This window comes from Salvia splendens, chromosome 1 (genome assembly GCF_004379255.2).
Source record: "Salvia splendens isolate huo1 chromosome 1, SspV2, whole genome shotgun sequence".
Taxonomy (NCBI): Eukaryota; Viridiplantae; Streptophyta; class Magnoliopsida; order Lamiales; family Lamiaceae; genus Salvia; species Salvia splendens.
In genome coordinates this window covers 6640673-6658144 of record NC_056032.1, presented here as the reverse complement: position 1 = coordinate 6658144, position 17472 = coordinate 6640673, and the positions used below count along the sequence as shown (strand labels likewise).

General features: G+C 39.4%; 2 protein-coding genes, 1 long non-coding RNA gene and 2 pseudogenes across 5 annotated transcripts; all 5 read left to right on the top strand.

Annotated features, from left to right (window-relative positions):
- Positions 1 to 338: 338 nt before the first annotated feature.
- Positions 339 to 2189, top strand: LOC121810738 (U-box domain-containing protein 27-like). Its single transcript, XM_042211484.1, has one exon. The coding sequence runs from the start codon at positions 853 to 855 to the stop codon at positions 2074 to 2076; it is 1224 nt and encodes a 407-aa protein (XP_042067418.1). The 5' UTR covers positions 339 to 852; the 3' UTR covers positions 2077 to 2189.
- Positions 2190 to 3773: 1584 nt separating this feature from the next.
- Positions 3774 to 7141, top strand: LOC121810978 (annotated as a pseudogene).
- A 1172-nt stretch (positions 7142 to 8313) lies between these two features.
- Positions 8314 to 10554, top strand: LOC121810585 (annotated as a pseudogene).
- A 1496-nt stretch (positions 10555 to 12050) lies between these two features.
- Positions 12051 to 13602, top strand: LOC121810992. The gene is made up of 3 exons (XR_006052493.1): positions 12051 to 12711; positions 12796 to 12852; positions 13323 to 13602. It is a non-coding gene; the product is annotated as an uncharacterized LOC121810992 (long non-coding RNA).
- A 1727-nt stretch (positions 13603 to 15329) lies between these two features.
- Positions 15330 to 17400, top strand: LOC121810832. Of its 3 annotated transcripts, none has more exons than XM_042211566.1 (4): positions 15330 to 15451; positions 15838 to 15901; positions 15990 to 16345; positions 16444 to 17400. In XM_042211566.1, exons 2-4 carry the CDS (start codon positions 15847 to 15849, stop codon positions 16717 to 16719), a joined length of 687 nt encoding a protein of 228 aa, XP_042067500.1. In that variant the 5' UTR covers positions 15330 to 15451; positions 15838 to 15846; the 3' UTR covers positions 16720 to 17400. The 3 variants fall into 3 exon arrangements, with proteins under 3 accessions (XP_042067500.1, XP_042067494.1, XP_042067490.1); XM_042211560.1 differs by having other exon boundaries at positions 15389 to 15451; positions 15843 to 15901; XM_042211556.1 differs by having other exon boundaries at positions 15398 to 15901.
- Positions 17401 to 17472: the final 72 nt, after the last annotated feature.

The window sequence follows — 17472 nt, the reverse complement described above, 5'->3', positions numbered from 1 at the left end:
TGCGCACTACAATAAGGTCAACTTGAATATGTTCTTCAAAATTACCCACTTTAGCAAAAGCTTTGCCTTTGCCTACGTAAAATCAACTCACAAATAATTACCCTACCACAATATGTTTTGTTTCAACGAATCTTTCCTCTCTCTCCAAATAACCCACCTATCATAATAATGAAACGTACTATGTTCTCTATAAATGTTTAGTTTTATGAGTATATTTATTCATTCTCATTTCTCAATTAATTTGTCTTTTGTATTATTCTAAAATATTATTTTGTCACTTTGAGTTTTGATAGCTAGGATAAAATCTTAAAATTTCAAAAACTTGAACCATTTCTTTTTGTATGAAATGAAAGGCTCAAGCAACAATTAGTGAATGAAAGATCAAAATAAGTTGAGCAATCAATTAACTAGATTACAGTAAAGCTACCTAGTTTTTGTACTTTTTAGAGAAAAAGTCCTAATTTATATATTTGAATATGATCATACTATAAAATAGTACTAGTATCATACTCAATATTTAAAATCTCGAGTTATGTCTTTATAAATATTGGTCAGGATAATCTACAAACCCTCTATAATACAAACTATATAAACTTTAGGCGTTGACATTGTTGACATTTCCCCAATGACAGAATTCGTATTAGGCGTTGACATTGACATTCCCCCGATGACAGAATTTATATTAGGCGTTGACATTGACATATGAATCCCATTATTGACTATTGATTCCTTACAAGGAGTGTGTGTAGGATTAAAGTTTGTAGTTTATATTTTAGATAGGGGTTTGTATTTGATTATACCTCTTATAAATATATTATAACCACACTTTAGAAAGCAGAGATTTGAGCGAAAATGGCGAGGGAAAAGCGGAGGGAGGAACTATACGTCACTGTACCTAATCTCTTCCGCTGCCCAATCTCCATGGACGTGATGAAGTCGCCGGTGAGTCTCTGCACCGGCGTCACGTACGACCGGAGCTCCATCGAGAAGTGGCTGGCGCTCGGCCATAAAACCTGTCCGGCGACCTTGCAAACCCTGCCTTCCACGCTCACCACACCGAATCTCACCCTCCGCCGCCTTATTCAGCTCTGGCTCTCCCATGCCGACGCCGCGCGCGCGCCGCAGTGTGCTGTCTCCAAGCAGGAAGCGGCGGCGATCATCAAAGACGAGCTCAACGCTCCTTCCTTGGAGAAATTGATCAATTTCATGAAGGCGTCGGAGGGGAATCTGAAGTTCGTCGCGCTGTCTAGCAGCGCGATTTCGAGATTCGTTGAATTCTTCGTTGAATCCGACGAAATTCGGATTCGCGAACTGATTGTTGAGGTTTTCGATCTGATCTCGTCGGAGAGTGGCGTAAGAGAAAAGTTAAGCGAGCTCATTTTGAACTCCGCCGACGGAAGAGAATGTTTATCGCCGTTTGTGACGGTTTTACTTAAAGGAAACGCCAACGCGAAGGTTAAATCCGCGAAGATTTTGGAGCTAATCGCTCAAAATCCTGAATCGCAGCACAAAATCTCCGATCGACCAGGCCTATTAGAGAGTCTATACACCCTAACCACCGCAGAGAGCGATTACTCGGCCGTGGAAGCCGGATTATCGGCTCTGTTAGCAATCGCAACCACTAGGGCGGCGAAGAAGGAGTTGATCCGGTTCGGAATCGTCCGAACCGCGGGGCGGATCCTCTCCGGATCGGATCCGGCTCGCGGCGTGATAGAGAGAACGGTGGCGATGCTGGAAAGCGTGGCGTCGTGTACGGAGGGCCGGGGGGCGATCGGAGGGGACAGGGAGTGTGTGGCGGAGACGGTGAGGAGGCTGATGAAGTGCTCCGGCACGGCGACGGAGAACGGGATAGCGGTGCTGTGGAGCGTGTGCTGCTTAGCGAGGGACGAGTCGGCGCAGGAAACGGCGGAGGAGGAGAATGGATTGACGAAGGTACTACTGGTGATGCAGAGCGGCTGCTCGTCGAGTACAAGCATGATGTGCAGGGAATTGGTCAAAGTTTTGAGGGCGAAGAGTGGTAAGTCCAATTTGGCTCCTTATTATCAATCTAGGACTACTCACATTGCGCCTTATTGAATTTGACATACAATTAATCTAATTTTTATTTAGGTAGATGCATTAAAAATTCAAATCTGTAAATGTTTTCACAGGGAATGATGATATATACAAAGATACTCGTATTTCGACTATCGTTCTCCTTTAAAATTGTGGAGTATTTGTTTATTTTTTTACAAAATTGAAATCATATTGCAATCGGTTCGTACTCACCGCCTAATAACTTCAACTATATCAACCTTGGTTTATTCTGATTTGTATTTAATGAATTTAATTTAATGTTCTTTAGCTCATGTCAATAGTCTCAGGCTTAGCTGTGAATGGGAGTTTTAGTGTGAAATTGAGAAAATATAGTAGAGAAAACAAATATATGAATCATTATAGAAAAGGACGAAAAAGTGATGGACCTTGTTATTATGTCAAAATGGAAAAAAGAGACTAATAGTCAATAATAATATAATGAGCCTCTGTTTCCGGTTTAATTGCAACAAATACTATACAAAGTAATTGTTGAATGCATGACTTTAAGTTTTAATTTATTTAGCGACGAACTTTTTATCGAGCACATCTAGCGCTTAGAAATTGGTAAGTACTCAAGGTAATTCCGTTTTACAAGTACCAAAATAATCGATAAACATTATTTATTTGGTGCCATCTAATCCCGAGCTTCTCTTATGTGAGTAACTGCTAAATGCTTACTGAAAAAATTAAAATGACAAATCAAATTTTATAATAATAATAATAATAATAATTTATTTATTTATGATTTCATTTGATTTATATTTTTTACTATAAATCAAACCAAATCCTAGTAGTAATAGTTTTTGGAAAAATAAACCAAACCATTTCTTCATCTTAAAATTAATAATTATGTAGTGCAAGAATTTCCGAATTTTAATACACTCCGTATAATAATTATACGGCTCCGAATTTTAAAAGCTGCAAATTTGTACAAATAAGAAAAGATAATTGTACCAAGGGGAGGGGAGTGATCAATTACTAACTTATCATTTAATTGTTAATTACAACTAATTTAAGACTATGAGATTTTAGAAAACTTGTGGTCTACAATTTATCACGTGTAATTTTCATTTTTATTAATTAAATCAAAAAAGATAAAAAAAACTACCAAATTAGAGTTTCGGATGAAAATTTGAATATAATATTTCGAAAATATCAACACAATGCTTTGAGAATGTTAACACATTGTTTATATTGACATTTTACGTGTATTATATTGATATATTTTATATATCATGTTTGCATTTGTTGCTATACGAAAAAATTGAAAATTTTCGTTTTTTTTAAAATTTTGACATCGGAACATATGCAAGTGAGATCTCGTTAGAATCCTTATGAAATTATCTTTAATTTGATATATGTTGTGCGGAAAAATAATTTAAATCGAAAAAATTATATGCGTTTTAAAGTTATGAGATATTTTTCAAAAGTTAGTTACAATTAATTTATTCTAAATTGACTTTAATACTTTATTGACGTTTTTTTGTGGTCGTATTGACATTCTGAGATTGATGATCTAGGCTCTTAATTTGAATATCTAATGACTATTATTTAGTTATAGTTAATCATTAAGTATTGAGTCAGTAATATAACAACTACCCTCCTTCCCTCCCGTGTAAAAATAATTAGTGACAAACAATAGATTCCCTAATTAATAGCGTTAACCAAACATGCCCTAAAACTAAAACCAATCACCATCTACCTACCCCAACGCTGCAAAATTTCGAAGCATCAAACATCAGTTTCAATGGAAACTTCAACCGGCAATGCTCTCATCATTCTCTCCCCAAATCCACGCACTCACACTGATTTCAACTCCTCCTTCAACCATCTCAGCACCCTCATTTCCTCCTCCCCTTCCTACTCACACAGCCCCAATCCCACCGCGGCCACACGCAAGGTGTTCGCTAAAATCCCCAAACCAAAATTGAGCTTCTCATCCACCACACTTTCTAATCAGGAGCTCACCAAAAGTCCTAAAAAACATAACTTGCTCAAGCCGGCCGTTAGAGGGTGTCGCCAGCGGCTCATGCCCTGTTGAAGAATCTCTCCACTCTTGAACGGGCGCTCATCGGCGCCTCCTCTGGTGGAATCGCCGGTGCATTCTCTTATGTCTGTCTTCATCCGCTCGATACGGTCAAAACCAAGCTGCAGACAAAGGGGGCATCGGAAATTTACAAAGGCGCCTTTGATGTGATTGTGAAGACTTTCCAGAGTAAAGGGATTCTTGGATTTTACAGCGGCGTTTCCGCTGTTATCGTCGGCTCGACGTTTTCTTCTGCGGTTTACTTCGGAACGTGCGAGTTTGGGAAGTCGTTTTTGTCGAAATGTGGGAGCTTTCCGCCTCTGTTGATCCCTCCTACAGCTGGTGCAAGGCGAAATTCCAAGAAACTACGTCATGGGGAATTATATCCGCCATTTGTATCCGGAAAAGACAAGTTTCCATAGAGGGGAAAGACGCGAGAAGTTCTCGCGTGTTTTAACTAAACACGCATGAGGCTCTCACGTGTTTAATTAAACACGCATGAGGCTCTCACGTGTATATGTAACACGCATGACGCTCTCACGTGTATATGTAACATGCATCAGGCTCTCGCGTGTTTAACTAAACACGCGACACGCTATCGCGTGTTTTCCTTGGACACATATTCCAGTCCAAACGGCAGAGACCTCACTTCCACCTTGCTCATTCTCTCACTCTCAGCGACGGCCAGCGTCTCTAGCCGGTGAAAATCGAAGTGAATCCGATATTTTGATACTCTAATTCTTATTTTAAGTGGTGTTAGGTAATTTTTTACTATTAATTTCAATTATTATTGCTATATGTTAGTTAGGTATAGATTTAGGGTTTATGGTTTGACATTGTGTGACAACAAAAACATTGAATTTGTAGTTATATGTATGCATTGTGAACTAAATATATAATCGAAGCATTGAACTTGGTATTTTGAATTTTCGGTTTTAATTTTGTTCATTATTTATTTAAGTATGTTGAATTTATAGTATATGATGTTATGTCGTACTTATTTTGCAGGTTTAATGGTGTTTGTGAGTTTATATTGGGATGGGAAAATTATTTAGCTCCCAGGTTTGGGTGTTGCTTATGATCCCCTCGTGCAAAATCCTTTATTATATTGAATGAAAAGATATCTTGTTATCAGCTTGTTTCAATGATATGTGAAAAAATTGGAATTGAGTTGGATGCACATACGATTGATTTAACATGGAGGCATCATGTGGTTTTTAGTGGAGTGGTGAATTATATAGCTACACCAGTGGATGATAATTTGTTGGAGTATATGTTTGCTGAAAATCCACGTCAAATTGAACTTTTTATTGAATATACTCTTGTTACCATTGCGTTGCAATTTGAACCACCTATCACTCATCATGATGTTGGAACGTCTAGGAGAGATGCTTATCCTAGTTTTGATGTCGGGACATCTAGGAGGGATGATGAATATCATAGCTTTGAATTCAACACATCTGGGAGGGAGGTTGATGAACCACTAGACGTACCAAATGTGATATGTGGTGGTTCAGATGGTTCAATAATTCAAAACCAAATTCAATAATTCAACAAAATATCAACCACATTCAACAAATTAACACCAAATTCAACAAAGTAACACCAAATTCAACCGTATTCAATACTTCAATAAAACATCAACCAAATTGAATAATTCAACATCAAATACAATCAAATTCAACATAAAATCAACCAAATTGAATAATTCAACACCAAATTCAACCAAATTCAACAAAATCATTTCAACCCGTGAACCCTAACTCTTATACCCAACTAAAATATACCAATAATAATCGAAAGTAAGGGTAGAAAGTTACCTAACAACACTTCAAATTGGAATGGGAGAGCTAAATGTCGGATTAGGGTTCGATTTTTGCTGGTTGGGAAGAATGGGGCGACGATGGAGTTCGCGTTCTGTGAGAGGAGAAGCAGCCTGGCCCGATTTTGTATCCAAGGGAGACACGCATTAGCGTCTTGCATGTATGTTTAAAGACGCGATAGGAAGACGCGTCTATTCTTTTAAACGACGCGAGAGGAAGACGCGTGTATTCCTTTAAACACGCGAGAGCCTGATGCGTCTATACTTTTTAAACACACGAGAGCCTCATGCGTGTTTAGTTAAAACACGCGAGAACTTCTCGCGTCTTTCCCCTCTATGGAAACTTGTTTTTTCCGGGTACAAATGGAGGATATAATTCCCCATGACGTAGTTTCTTGGAATTTCGCCGCTGGTGCAATGGGGAACATCGTGTCGTCTGCGATCATGGTGCCGAAGGAATTGATCAAGCAGAGGATGCAGGCGGGCGCCAAGGGCCGATCGTGGGAGGTTCTGTTGAGGATTTTGGAGAAAGATGGGATCTTGGGGCTGTATGCTGGATATAGTGCCACATTGCTTAGAAATATTCCTGCTGGTGTTCTGAGTTACTCCTCGTTCGAGTATCTGAAAGCTGCGGTCTTGAAGGAGACAAGCAGCCAAATTTGGAGCCGTATCAGAGTGTTGCCTGTGGGGCTTTGGCCGGGGCAATATCGGCCTCTTTGACAACTCCTTTGGATGTAGTGAAGACGAGGTTGATGACACAGGGAGGCTGTGAACAAGGTTTCTGCTGCCATGTATTCGGGAGTGAGGGATACAGTCGAGCATATACTTAAGGAAGAAGGGCGGGTTGGATTCACTCATGGGATGGGGCATCGGGTTTTCTATAGCGCGTGCTTTTCTGCTATAGGGTACTTTGCGTTTGAGACTGCTCGCCTAACCGTATTGAACGAGTATATAAGGAGAAAGGAGCGCGAAGATGCAGCAGTTCCTGCCTTTGCAGTAGTTGATCAAAGTGGCTGAGATATTGAGAGCAGTAGAGCTACAAACTTGATCAAATTCGTTGAAAATGAGGATGCAATGCTGCATTTTATCTCACCTTCTAAAGTAAGATGCTATTTGAGTCAAAATAATCATACCATTTTTCTACAGGATCTTCTTATTGCAGCAAGAATATAAGAACTCTTCACACAAATAGGATCTAACTCTAACAATATCCAGCAAAGGAGCAGCTAAAATTCGATACAACACTCTCTACAAGCAGTTAAAGACAGTTGTAGGCTACAACATATGCCTTGTAGAGAGTGTTGTATCGAATTTTAGCTGCTCCTTTGCTGGATATTGTTAGAGTTAGATCCTATTTGTGTGAAGAGTTCTGTTAAGATATCAAGTGTTTTCTATAACATGTTAGGGGTGCTAAGTTGATGGCAATATAACCGAGTTCGTGTGGACAAGAAAGATTGTTGTGTGACAATTTCATTGTAGAAAATATTGACATGTTTGATTTGCGTCGAATGTGCAGAGGGTGTTAAATTTGCAGAGTTGGATGGTTATTCGATTAAATTAACAAGTTTTTTATTTTTTATTTTATTGGACTAGTTGTTTGTAGAGTAGTTTGAAGCTTGGGTTTCTTGGAATCGCTGTTTGTGACAGATCAACTATGAACATCAGGATAGTTTCACTGAGTAAAGTTTATTTGAATTGTAATTTCGTTTCTGTATTGTAAGTTCTGATATTTAATACTCCAGATCAAATTATGTATTCGCCTAAGTAAAATAATTTTGTGTAACTTGTTATTCAAAAGCCATATATATTATAGTAGTATGAATTATGGATTATTTAAAATATTTCTCAGAAAACCTTTTAATTTTATAACATTAGAGATTATTTATCCTGGATGGAATTATAACAGTACATGTCGTTTTTATCAAGACAAATCAAATGAAAAACAGTGTAGAAAATATATTATACTATACTACATGGCAAATTGTCTAAAATACAATGCATTATGATCAGATATAAATTTGTACTTAAGCTTAAAATATATCTACAATTTGGATTTGTCGGTCATTCTCATATAGAGAATTTTTTGATGAAATTGTATTTGATATGACCATTGGAAAATCATTACGTGGACTTCATCGCAGCTGAAAACATCAATCCTATATTACATATAGACGATCAGATTTTTTATCGTAAGATCAAAGCGAATAAGTCTAAAAATCGTGGTTTTGATATGATTTTAAAGTTTCTAGAATGACTAGAAAATCACTAAAATTCATAGATAAAATTTGTCAAGAATTCATTATTTTTCAGATAATTTTCACCCATAAAACCCCAACTTGATAGAGGAGGAATTTGGTTTCATTATTTACTTTCTCACCACAGCCCCCAATCAAGTAAAAGAAGCCGAATTTAACACCAAGAAAAACCCCTTATGATTTTCCCTCCAAAATCCCACCGGAATTTCAAGAATGCAGCCTCCTCCTCCCAATCTCCTCCGCGCCCTCTCCCTCCTCATCATCTTCTTCACTCCATCCATCTCAACCGTTTTCTCCCCCGCCCACAACGTCACCCTCTTCGAAGACGCCTTCTGGAGCAGCCCCCACCGCGACTCCATTTCCCTCACTAAACACAAAGACTGCACCGCCCCGCCCCCGCCCCCACCCCTCCTCCTTTCGGCGTGGGCCGAGCATTCTACTCGAAGCCAGTCCGCTTCCTCGACCACTCAACCAAAGCCACCGCCTCCTTCTCCTGCCGCTTCTCCTTCACCGCAACCACCATCCCCCGCTCCTGCCCCTCCGGCGACGGCATCGCATTCGTCATCACCTCCTCCACCGCCGCCTCCATCCTCATCGATTTCCCACCTCAAGATTCCTACCTCGCCGTCGAATTCGACACCAACGACAACCACATCGCCATCTCCGTCGACAATTCCATCATCCCGGTATCCTCCTCCGCCGCCGGAATCAGCCTCAAAGACGGCAAGGAGGTAACCTCGTGGATCGAATACCGCCACTCCGACGCCATGATCAGGGTTTGGATCAGCCATTCCAACCGAATTAGGCCTCGAAACCCCATCCTCGTATCCAAAATCGATCTCTCCGATCGGTTCAAAGAATTCATGAGCGTCGGATTCACCGCCGCAAACGTCAGAGGCTCCTCCGCCTACACCGTAGAGCGCTGGCGATTCAAGACCTTTCTTGGAAATATCCCTCCCACAATCGCGATGGACGCCGTCAAAACAGGGGATTGCTCTGTTTGCTCCCAATTCGACACCAGCATCGAATTCGGCTCCTTCGCCAATAACCCTCCTTTGAGAAAGGAGATTCTCATCTTGCTTGTTGTTCTAGCTTCCTTTGCCGCGCTCACAGTCTTGTTTGCCGCCGCCATTGTTGCCTGCGTCTGCGTTGTTCGCCCGGGAGGGCAGAAACAGAGCCAGCTGTATCGGTTTCAAAACGGGAAGATGGTGCCGATGATGCTATCTCTGAGTGAAATCAGATCAGCCACGAATGGATTCAACCACGATCAGATCATCGGAGAAGGCGGCTCAGCTGTTGTATATGCCGGCAAAATCCCACATTGTGGGACTGTGGCAATCAAGCGTTTCAACCAAGACGATAATCATTACGATTCATCGCTCTCACAAGTCCCTTTCAACACCGAGTTTGCTACAATGGCGGGTTGCTTGAAGCATAAAAATCTACTGCAGCTGCAGGGGTGGTGTTGTGAGCGGAATGAGCTTGTTCTTGTTTATGAATACATGGCTAATGGCAGCCTCGACAAGATCCTCCACGGCCGGGGTCCTTGCTCGTCGCGCCTCTTGACGTGGGAGAAGCGCCTCAGCATCATCCATGGCGTTGCGGCCGCATTGATCTACCTCCACGAGGAGTGCGAGAGCCAGATCATCCACCGAGACGTCAAGACTTGCAACGTACTCCTCGATGCAGAGTTGAATCCGAAGCTTGGCGATTTCGGGCTAGCTGAGGTTTACCGGCATAGTATGAGGGCTCGGGATATGGCGAGAGCTACTTTCCCTGCTGGGACAATGGGGTATCTTGCACCCGAGTACGCCTTCTCGGGCATCCCCACAGTGAAGACGGACGTATACAGCTTCGGGGTCGTGGTGCTCGAGGTGGCCACGGGGAGGCTCCCCGTGGACCAGGGGGGTTGCCTTTTGATTGATCATGTGTGGGGACTGTGGGAGAGGGGGGTGCTGGTTGATGCGGCTGATCCGAAGCTCATGGGGCGGTTCGGGAAGGGGGAGATGGAGAGGATGCTCGTGGTCGGGTTGGCATGCATGCACCCTAACGGTGATATGAGGCCGGGGATGAGGGAGGCTGCGCGGATGCTGAAAGGGGAGGCGCTGCTCCCGGCCTTGCCTACGAAGCGGCCGGTTGTGATGGTTCAGTCTGTTGTGGTGCCTCAGTCAGCTGAGGAAATGGTGGTGACTGGGGAGGAGACTGATACACCATGGTCTACTCCTAGAACACACTTCAGCAAGAATCAGTACCATCCTGATAATATTGCTTAAGACTACTTGATTTGATTTGAGTTGAGTCAATACCTACTAAGTTTTTCTTGCATTCTCCATATTCACACTTGTTTCATGAAGCAGTCAATGTGAAGATTAATGATACACTTCTATTCAATTTCTTGTTATCTTGAGATCAATTTCTTGTTATGTTATGTTGTGGTAGGCACAAGCAAGTTTGTTAAGGGTTAATGCACCCTACTAATTTTATTCTTCTAATCAGGTTTGGTTAATCTTAAGTTGGATTCATATATGTATGTACCATAGAATTTGGTTGGGATTTACACAAGTGTTTCTTTTGTTTGTATAGATTTGGTGATAATATTAATGGATGCGTTTGGGCCCTATTTTATTTCTAATCGGCCCAATTAATTAGGCCTATATAAAAGGCCCCAATCTCAGATTAAACCTAGCGTCGAAACCCTAGATCAGTTTTAAGTTTTAACGCACGAATCCAAGGCAGTTTTTCCTTTTTCCTCCTATATGCTTCTCTTTTTTTTCAGATTGCGTTCAGTTTCATCTAAAGATTTTGCAGCAATTTGACCTAAATTTTGTTTTTTTATTTTCTGACAAAATGCCCGATGATGGAAAACTTTAAACATTGAATCGGCGTGATGGTGGATCTGGATTCATCAGTGGCCTTCGTGTTCTGCCGCCTCTCCCTCCACCACCACCACTTCAAAATCAAGCACTCGCACACGTGCACGCGGAGGTTGGTAGGTGGCGCGTGAGGCTCCTGATGAATCTGGCCCATTTATCTTCGCCGCTTATGATTCATAAGCTATGAGATCTGAGGGCTTAGTTTTATGAATATGAAATTATATTCATTTTATAATTTATTTCTCATTTTATAGAATTTTTGTTTTGCTAATCCTTTGATTTTGTGATTAGTTTCCGTTTTCTATAATAGTTACTACTTTTTAAAACTCAAAGATCAGATCATGATTTATAAGTATTTTTGTATGTGTGTGTTCTGTTATACCCAATGATGTTAAATCTGAAATGGAGAATGTTGCTTTGCTTTCCATCGGTAGCCTCCCCGCCCCCTCCACTGTAACAAGGCTTTTGCTTCATCATCTTCATCATTATCATTATCATTATCATTATCATTATCGTCTTCATCACCACCACCACCATTTTCATCGTTGTCAATTAGCTGCTGCTGCTGCTGCTGCTTCTCTTACTATTACTCCCTCCGTCCTTGTTAAATATGCGAGGCAAAAAACTTGTTTGCATTTGGGGCGAAGGACTGGCTTTGTTGGTATCACTGACCACTTCTGCATATTTGGATTCTGAGGGACTTATCTTTATCATTTTGGTTTCGATTGATCTGCATTTTCATTTTGTATGTTTGTTTGTTCATTTTCTTTGTCCCAAAAATTCAATTTCAAATCGGCATATGTATATTGTAATTTCAATACTACTGGTGTTTGTCCTCTGCACGTAGCAATGATACTATTGTGTATCTTGGTCTACTTCAAGTTTTGATTGTTTTTCCAAATTTTTCTTTGGATGATTGAAATTTTACTTCTATCATATATATATATATATATATATATATATATATATATATATATATATATATATATAGGGTCTTCATCTACCAAAATCAGTCCTTAAGTATAGAAATACAGACCATATCTAGACCGTCAGATCTGGAGATTAATGGCTAAGATCTGGAGTGACTCCTCGTTTTATATGGGTCATAATAAGGCCGATCTATGTCATGTTAGGGGTAATTTAGGAAACAAAAATATTAATAACTGTCGTTCCGTTTTTAGGCCCTGATTAATTGGGATTGGGAGTAATTACTGCACACGTTCCATTCTATTTCACTCTCTTTCAACAAAAACTCTCCAATCTCCCTCAAATCTTCTTCTTCTACCACCAAATCAACAAAAAATCATTCAACAAAAAATCGTCTCGGCCTCTCAAAATCGTCGTCTCCTCCACAGATTCGTCTTCTCCTCCACAAAAATGTCGCCTCCTCAAAAACCCTATTCCTACTCCAGAAAATCGGCGGAGAAGGGGAACCAAAACCTACTTTACCACCAAATCAACAAAAACCCTTCTCCAAATCAACAAAAACCCTTCTCCAAATCAAAGCGTCTCCACCTCAAAACCGTTGTCTCCTCCACAAAATCGTTGTCTCCACCAGAAAATCGAATCCTCCACGATTTTGGAAGACGGTGAACCAAAAGCCTACTTCAACAATGGTGGACACTCGAGCATCTGGATCTGCTAGTCATGACGGAAAAAGTTAGTAAGATTTTGTTCAACGCTTGACTTAAATTTGACTAAATCAGGCAAAATTGTCACTTTAATTGGTTGTTCGGCACGTAGTGTATCAGAGAACGAACGTGAAGAAGAAGATTTTGCGGATCCCTAAAGCACCGAAATGTATGTCGATTTCATTTTCTGGGATTTGGATGCATGTAGTTTTGTTTCGATTTTGGAACTTTGGTATTTAATTGTGGTTTTTTGTTCCATAAGCAAAAGGTCAAACCTCTTCAATGGCTCAAGTTTTCGTTTAGTATGACCCAAAAATCGTAGTTGACGATTTTGGTTATTATTAGTGTATTCGTCGGTCGTATGACCCAGTGCCAGCTTATTATGCCCCAATTTAACCAAATGTTTCTATGACTGAAATCCCCGTTTAGTATGACCCAAAAATATATCTAATGTTTTTGGTTATTGGTAGCGTATACTTTGGTCGTATAACCTAGTTCCAGCTTATTATGACCCAATTTAACCATATGTTTCCATGACTAAAATATATTATTAGTATGACCCAATAGCATAGTTGATGTTTTTGGTTATTGTTAATGTATTGTTTGGTCGTACTAATATTTGCAACCCATGTTTTGCAGAGGACGTTCTTTTGTAAGTATTTAACAATGATTGGTTGTCACAATCAATGCAAATCAGTGATCAACGCACCTATTCAGAGGTTGAAAATGAGTTGGACAACGACAGACAATGTTGATGACAACAGGGTTTATTTGCTTAGACACCTTGAAGTCTACATGGGTGAAAGAGAGGGTCAATGACTTTTGAATGCTTTCCTCTTGTTTTTTGTAGACGATAGCCCATGCGATGAATATTACTCGATACATTGGGTCACAATAAATCAATATTTGAGTTATAGAATTGTTAGGTTAATTTGTGTCATAATATACCAACATTCGAGGCATGACGTAAAACTACTCAGTACCAGCATGCCTCATACAATTTGATCGAAATGTTCGCATGAAACAAACTTATTGGAAGTACGACCGAAGAATATTCTCGTGTTCTGAACATATTAAAAAACCAAATACGCGATTGTAATCATGTTTTAAACATATTAAAAAAGCTAGCAAGACAGAAGAATGCAAACACAATAACTAAAAACAATAGTTATGCTTTTGGGTCATGCTAAACGACGTTTTGAGTCATGAAAATATGTGGGTATATTGGGTCATAATAATCCAATATTCAAGTCATGCCATAAAACTACTGTTTTGTATGCCAACAACTTAATGACGATGATACAGAATTGGAAATGGAACTGATTAATCTGGAACACGATTGGAGTTGGAATTTGCTAACGACGATGATATATAAAATTGAGAATGGAACGGATTAATCTGGAACACGACATCGACGAATATTAAATCACAAATAATAAATCTTCATGGAAAAAAGTATGATGGAAGTTTGATGGTAGATCGGTTGAAGAAGATGAAGATAGGAAGAAGAAGAAGTTGAGGAAAATAAACTGTTAACTCATGCGCGTGATTTGTTGGCCGAAATAAATGTAGGCAAGATTATAGGAGATGGCATAACAATAGAGAAATAGCTAATGACTTTATTAACCTTAATGAATATTTAGTGAATAAAATAATAATATTTAGGGAATTAAATGGGCCATTAGATCTTTTAATCTCAAGATCATCTCGCCTAATCCTACGGCTGAAAATTGGCCTGTATTTCTTTGTTTAAATGGATTCTTGTTTGGATCAAAATCATATATATATATATATATATATATATATATATATATATATATATATATATATATATATATATATATATATATATATCATGTAGAATTTTTATATATTTTCATCTGGACCATGGTCTCTTGTTGTAATGACTCAATACTCTAGAACATCCAATAAATGAAATTTTGATTTATAATTATGATAATGGCACTCTGCATTATTATTGTGCAACATGAGCTTATGCAACATAATATGCCAAATTTCAAACAACTGTTAGTTCTAATTATGCTCTTGAATACAAGTCGAAAAACATTATTTACACTATGTATTGGAAATAAATTAGATTATATGTAGAAAGAATTACAGGCCATGATTATGTGTTTTAAATATAAATAAATACTACTACCCTAAATAAACTCTTGTAATTGTAATTCTGTTAATTTTGATGCCCTATAGTAAAATCTTACTTTGATTTGTGCTTAAAGAAGTGTCTCACTTTTGGTGGAATTAGGAGAGCATCAAATTTGGTTTTGAGTCTGTTCATTTTTTTTCTTTGATTATTAAACTTTTTTGAAGCTACAGTTTGTAGGGTCTATTCTATTTGGGAATTAAACTTATCTATTCAAATATTGCGATAATCTTATCTTAGAAAATCCTTATTTTGTAGCACATCGCATACTTGCTCCTTTGACCATTAGGGTGTGTTCGTTTTGTCAAATACCATTTTTCCAGATAGAGTTTTGTAGCTGAAAATAAAATTTGTATCTAAGTTTATTTTTTTAATAGTTGTTTGTCTTGTGTGATTTTATTTCTTCAGTTTGTGTATTAATTGTTTGGTTTGTGGGTAATGAATATGTGTAGGCTACACAATTTCTTTTCTACCCCTCTATTATTTAACTATTTCCACCTATGCCCTTTAGAAACCCTAATACATATTGGACTTTTTTGTGAAAATTTCTTCATTCCTCACGCAGCTCTATCATATTCTATCCAAGCTCAACTACTCCAACTTGGTGAGTGCTACTCTTTTCCGAGTACATAGGAATGGGTTTCCAATTGCATTTTATGCTTATGGCTTCATTTTTTCAGTATTTTGAGGGATCGATTTTTAATTTTATGTTCAACAAAGGTTAGCATTTAGAGCTTCTGGGTTTATTTACACGCACGAAAAACCCCAACATTAGACTTGTCCGATGTTTAATTGGTCGCCAATTATGATTCGTTTTGTCCCCCTATTCAACGAAGTTTGGCATTTGACTAGATCGTATGTGTTTGCAATTACAATCGATTCTTTATGATTTGTTTATGCATTTGTGATAACAATGATTTATTTTGTAAAGTTCTTCCTTCATATAGCTTGAATTGTTGTGTTGTTTTATCGATTGAACTCGTTATATATGGTAGTGCAATGTCCGACTCTAAGCGTCCGAAGACCACCGGGGATGATAACCAGGGTGATGCAAGTAAGTAATGGCTTTTATTTCAGTCATTTTTGTTTTGGTCTTGCATCACTGTATTAATGATGTTTTGCTGATGTTGTTGTTAAATTAGGGGTGAATGCATATCTTAACCGATACCGAAAGGCTAAGGGCGACCGAACTCGTAGAAGTTGGACTGATCGGGAAGAGGAAATCCTCGTGACTGCAATGAGGGACCTGTCAGCAAGTGGCTGGAAGACCGATAATGGATTCCGGTCTGGATTTACTGGAAGGCTCCATGATGCTATTAAGCAAAGGTTTCCAAACACTGACATCAAGATCTGCCCTCATATCAATTCCAAAATCAGTGCTTGGAAGAAAACGTACTCTTCATTGGTTGGTATTCTTGCCCGGAGTGGCGTTGGATTCAACACAAACAATGACTGCAAGATAGACTGTGATGACGATCAATGGGAGCAGATCGTGAAGGTATATTCTTATTCAGCAAAAAATTATCTTTGTTGTTAATGACATTCTTATGTACACGTAGTACGACCATTTAAAAATTACTCACATATTTTGCACAGTGTGACCCGAATGCGAAGTTCATGAGGGGCAAGAGTTGGCCATACTTGGAGCATTGGCAAATCATTTTCGGTAAGGATAGAGCTACTGGCGCATTCACTGAGGACTTGATGGAGGCTGTGAACAGTCTCTACACTCAGGGCAGCTTGCATTCCCCAGGTGGATCTTATGGTCAGTCCATCAGCCTAGCTGATGACATATCTCATGTGCCTTCGCTTGGAACTGTGCCTCCAGATGGAACCGTGCCTCCGGCTGGAACCCCCCTATGGAAGGTGTAGCTGATAGCACTGGGCAGAGTACTGGTCACAAAGGCACGTCAGATGGTGGTGCGAAGAAACGGAAGAGTGACAAGAATGACACAAGCGTAGACGGACTGATTGAGATGCTCGGGAAGATGAATCACGACACCAATGCCCGGCTGGATTGTCTTTCCAAACGGATAGGCTATGAGTTCGATTTGAGTAAGGCACGGAAGGATGTATATGTGGAACTGGGCCGCATACCTGGGCTGTCGCGGGTACAGAAGTTTAATGTCGGGGAAATCATCCTTGAGAAGGTAGAGCGCCTTGACTTCTTCCTTGGAATGCCGGATGAGGACCGTCTAGCTTATGTTGTGCATGCGCTCGCCAAGTATGGGTAGTGAAGTGTCCGGGCAACAAATATTTTTGAGGGATATGCCAATACATGATTCCCTTCTTTTGACTGATTAACTATTTGGAGCATATGTTGGTCATTTATCATAGTTGCTTGTGAAGCAAACTTAAAACCTTGAACTGCCTTCTTTTGACATCCTAACTATTTGGACCATATGTTGGGCATTAGTGTAGGTAAGCAATGGATGTATTTTGGTATTGGTAATCCCTACTTCATGCGCCATATTATGAATATTAAGCTGTAATTGTTGACACTAGTGTATCAGGTTGCTAAATTATGATGCTGCTGAAGCAATCATTTGTTTATCTGTGATTTCTCTCTTTTTCTCATCCATGTCTCCATCAGATAGCATCGCCCCAATTCCAACTGATTTTTTT

Excerpts from the sequence above, each read along its gene's own strand:
- LOC121810832 (XM_042211556.1), top strand. The coding sequence starts at position 15,733 with ATGATTTGTTTATGCATTTGTGATAACAATGATTTATTTTGTAAAGTT. Across the intron at positions 15,902-15,989 it reads TGATAACCAGGGTGATGCAA|GGGTGAATGCATATCTTAAC; the intron begins GTAAGTAATGGC and ends TTGTTAAATTAG. Across the intron at positions 16,346-16,443 it reads AATGGGAGCAGATCGTGAAG|TGTGACCCGAATGCGAAGTT; the intron begins GTATATTCTTAT and ends TATTTTGCACAG.
- LOC121810738 (XM_042211484.1), top strand. The coding sequence starts at position 853 with ATGGCGAGGGAAAAGCGGAGGGAGGAACTATACGTCACTGTACCTAAT.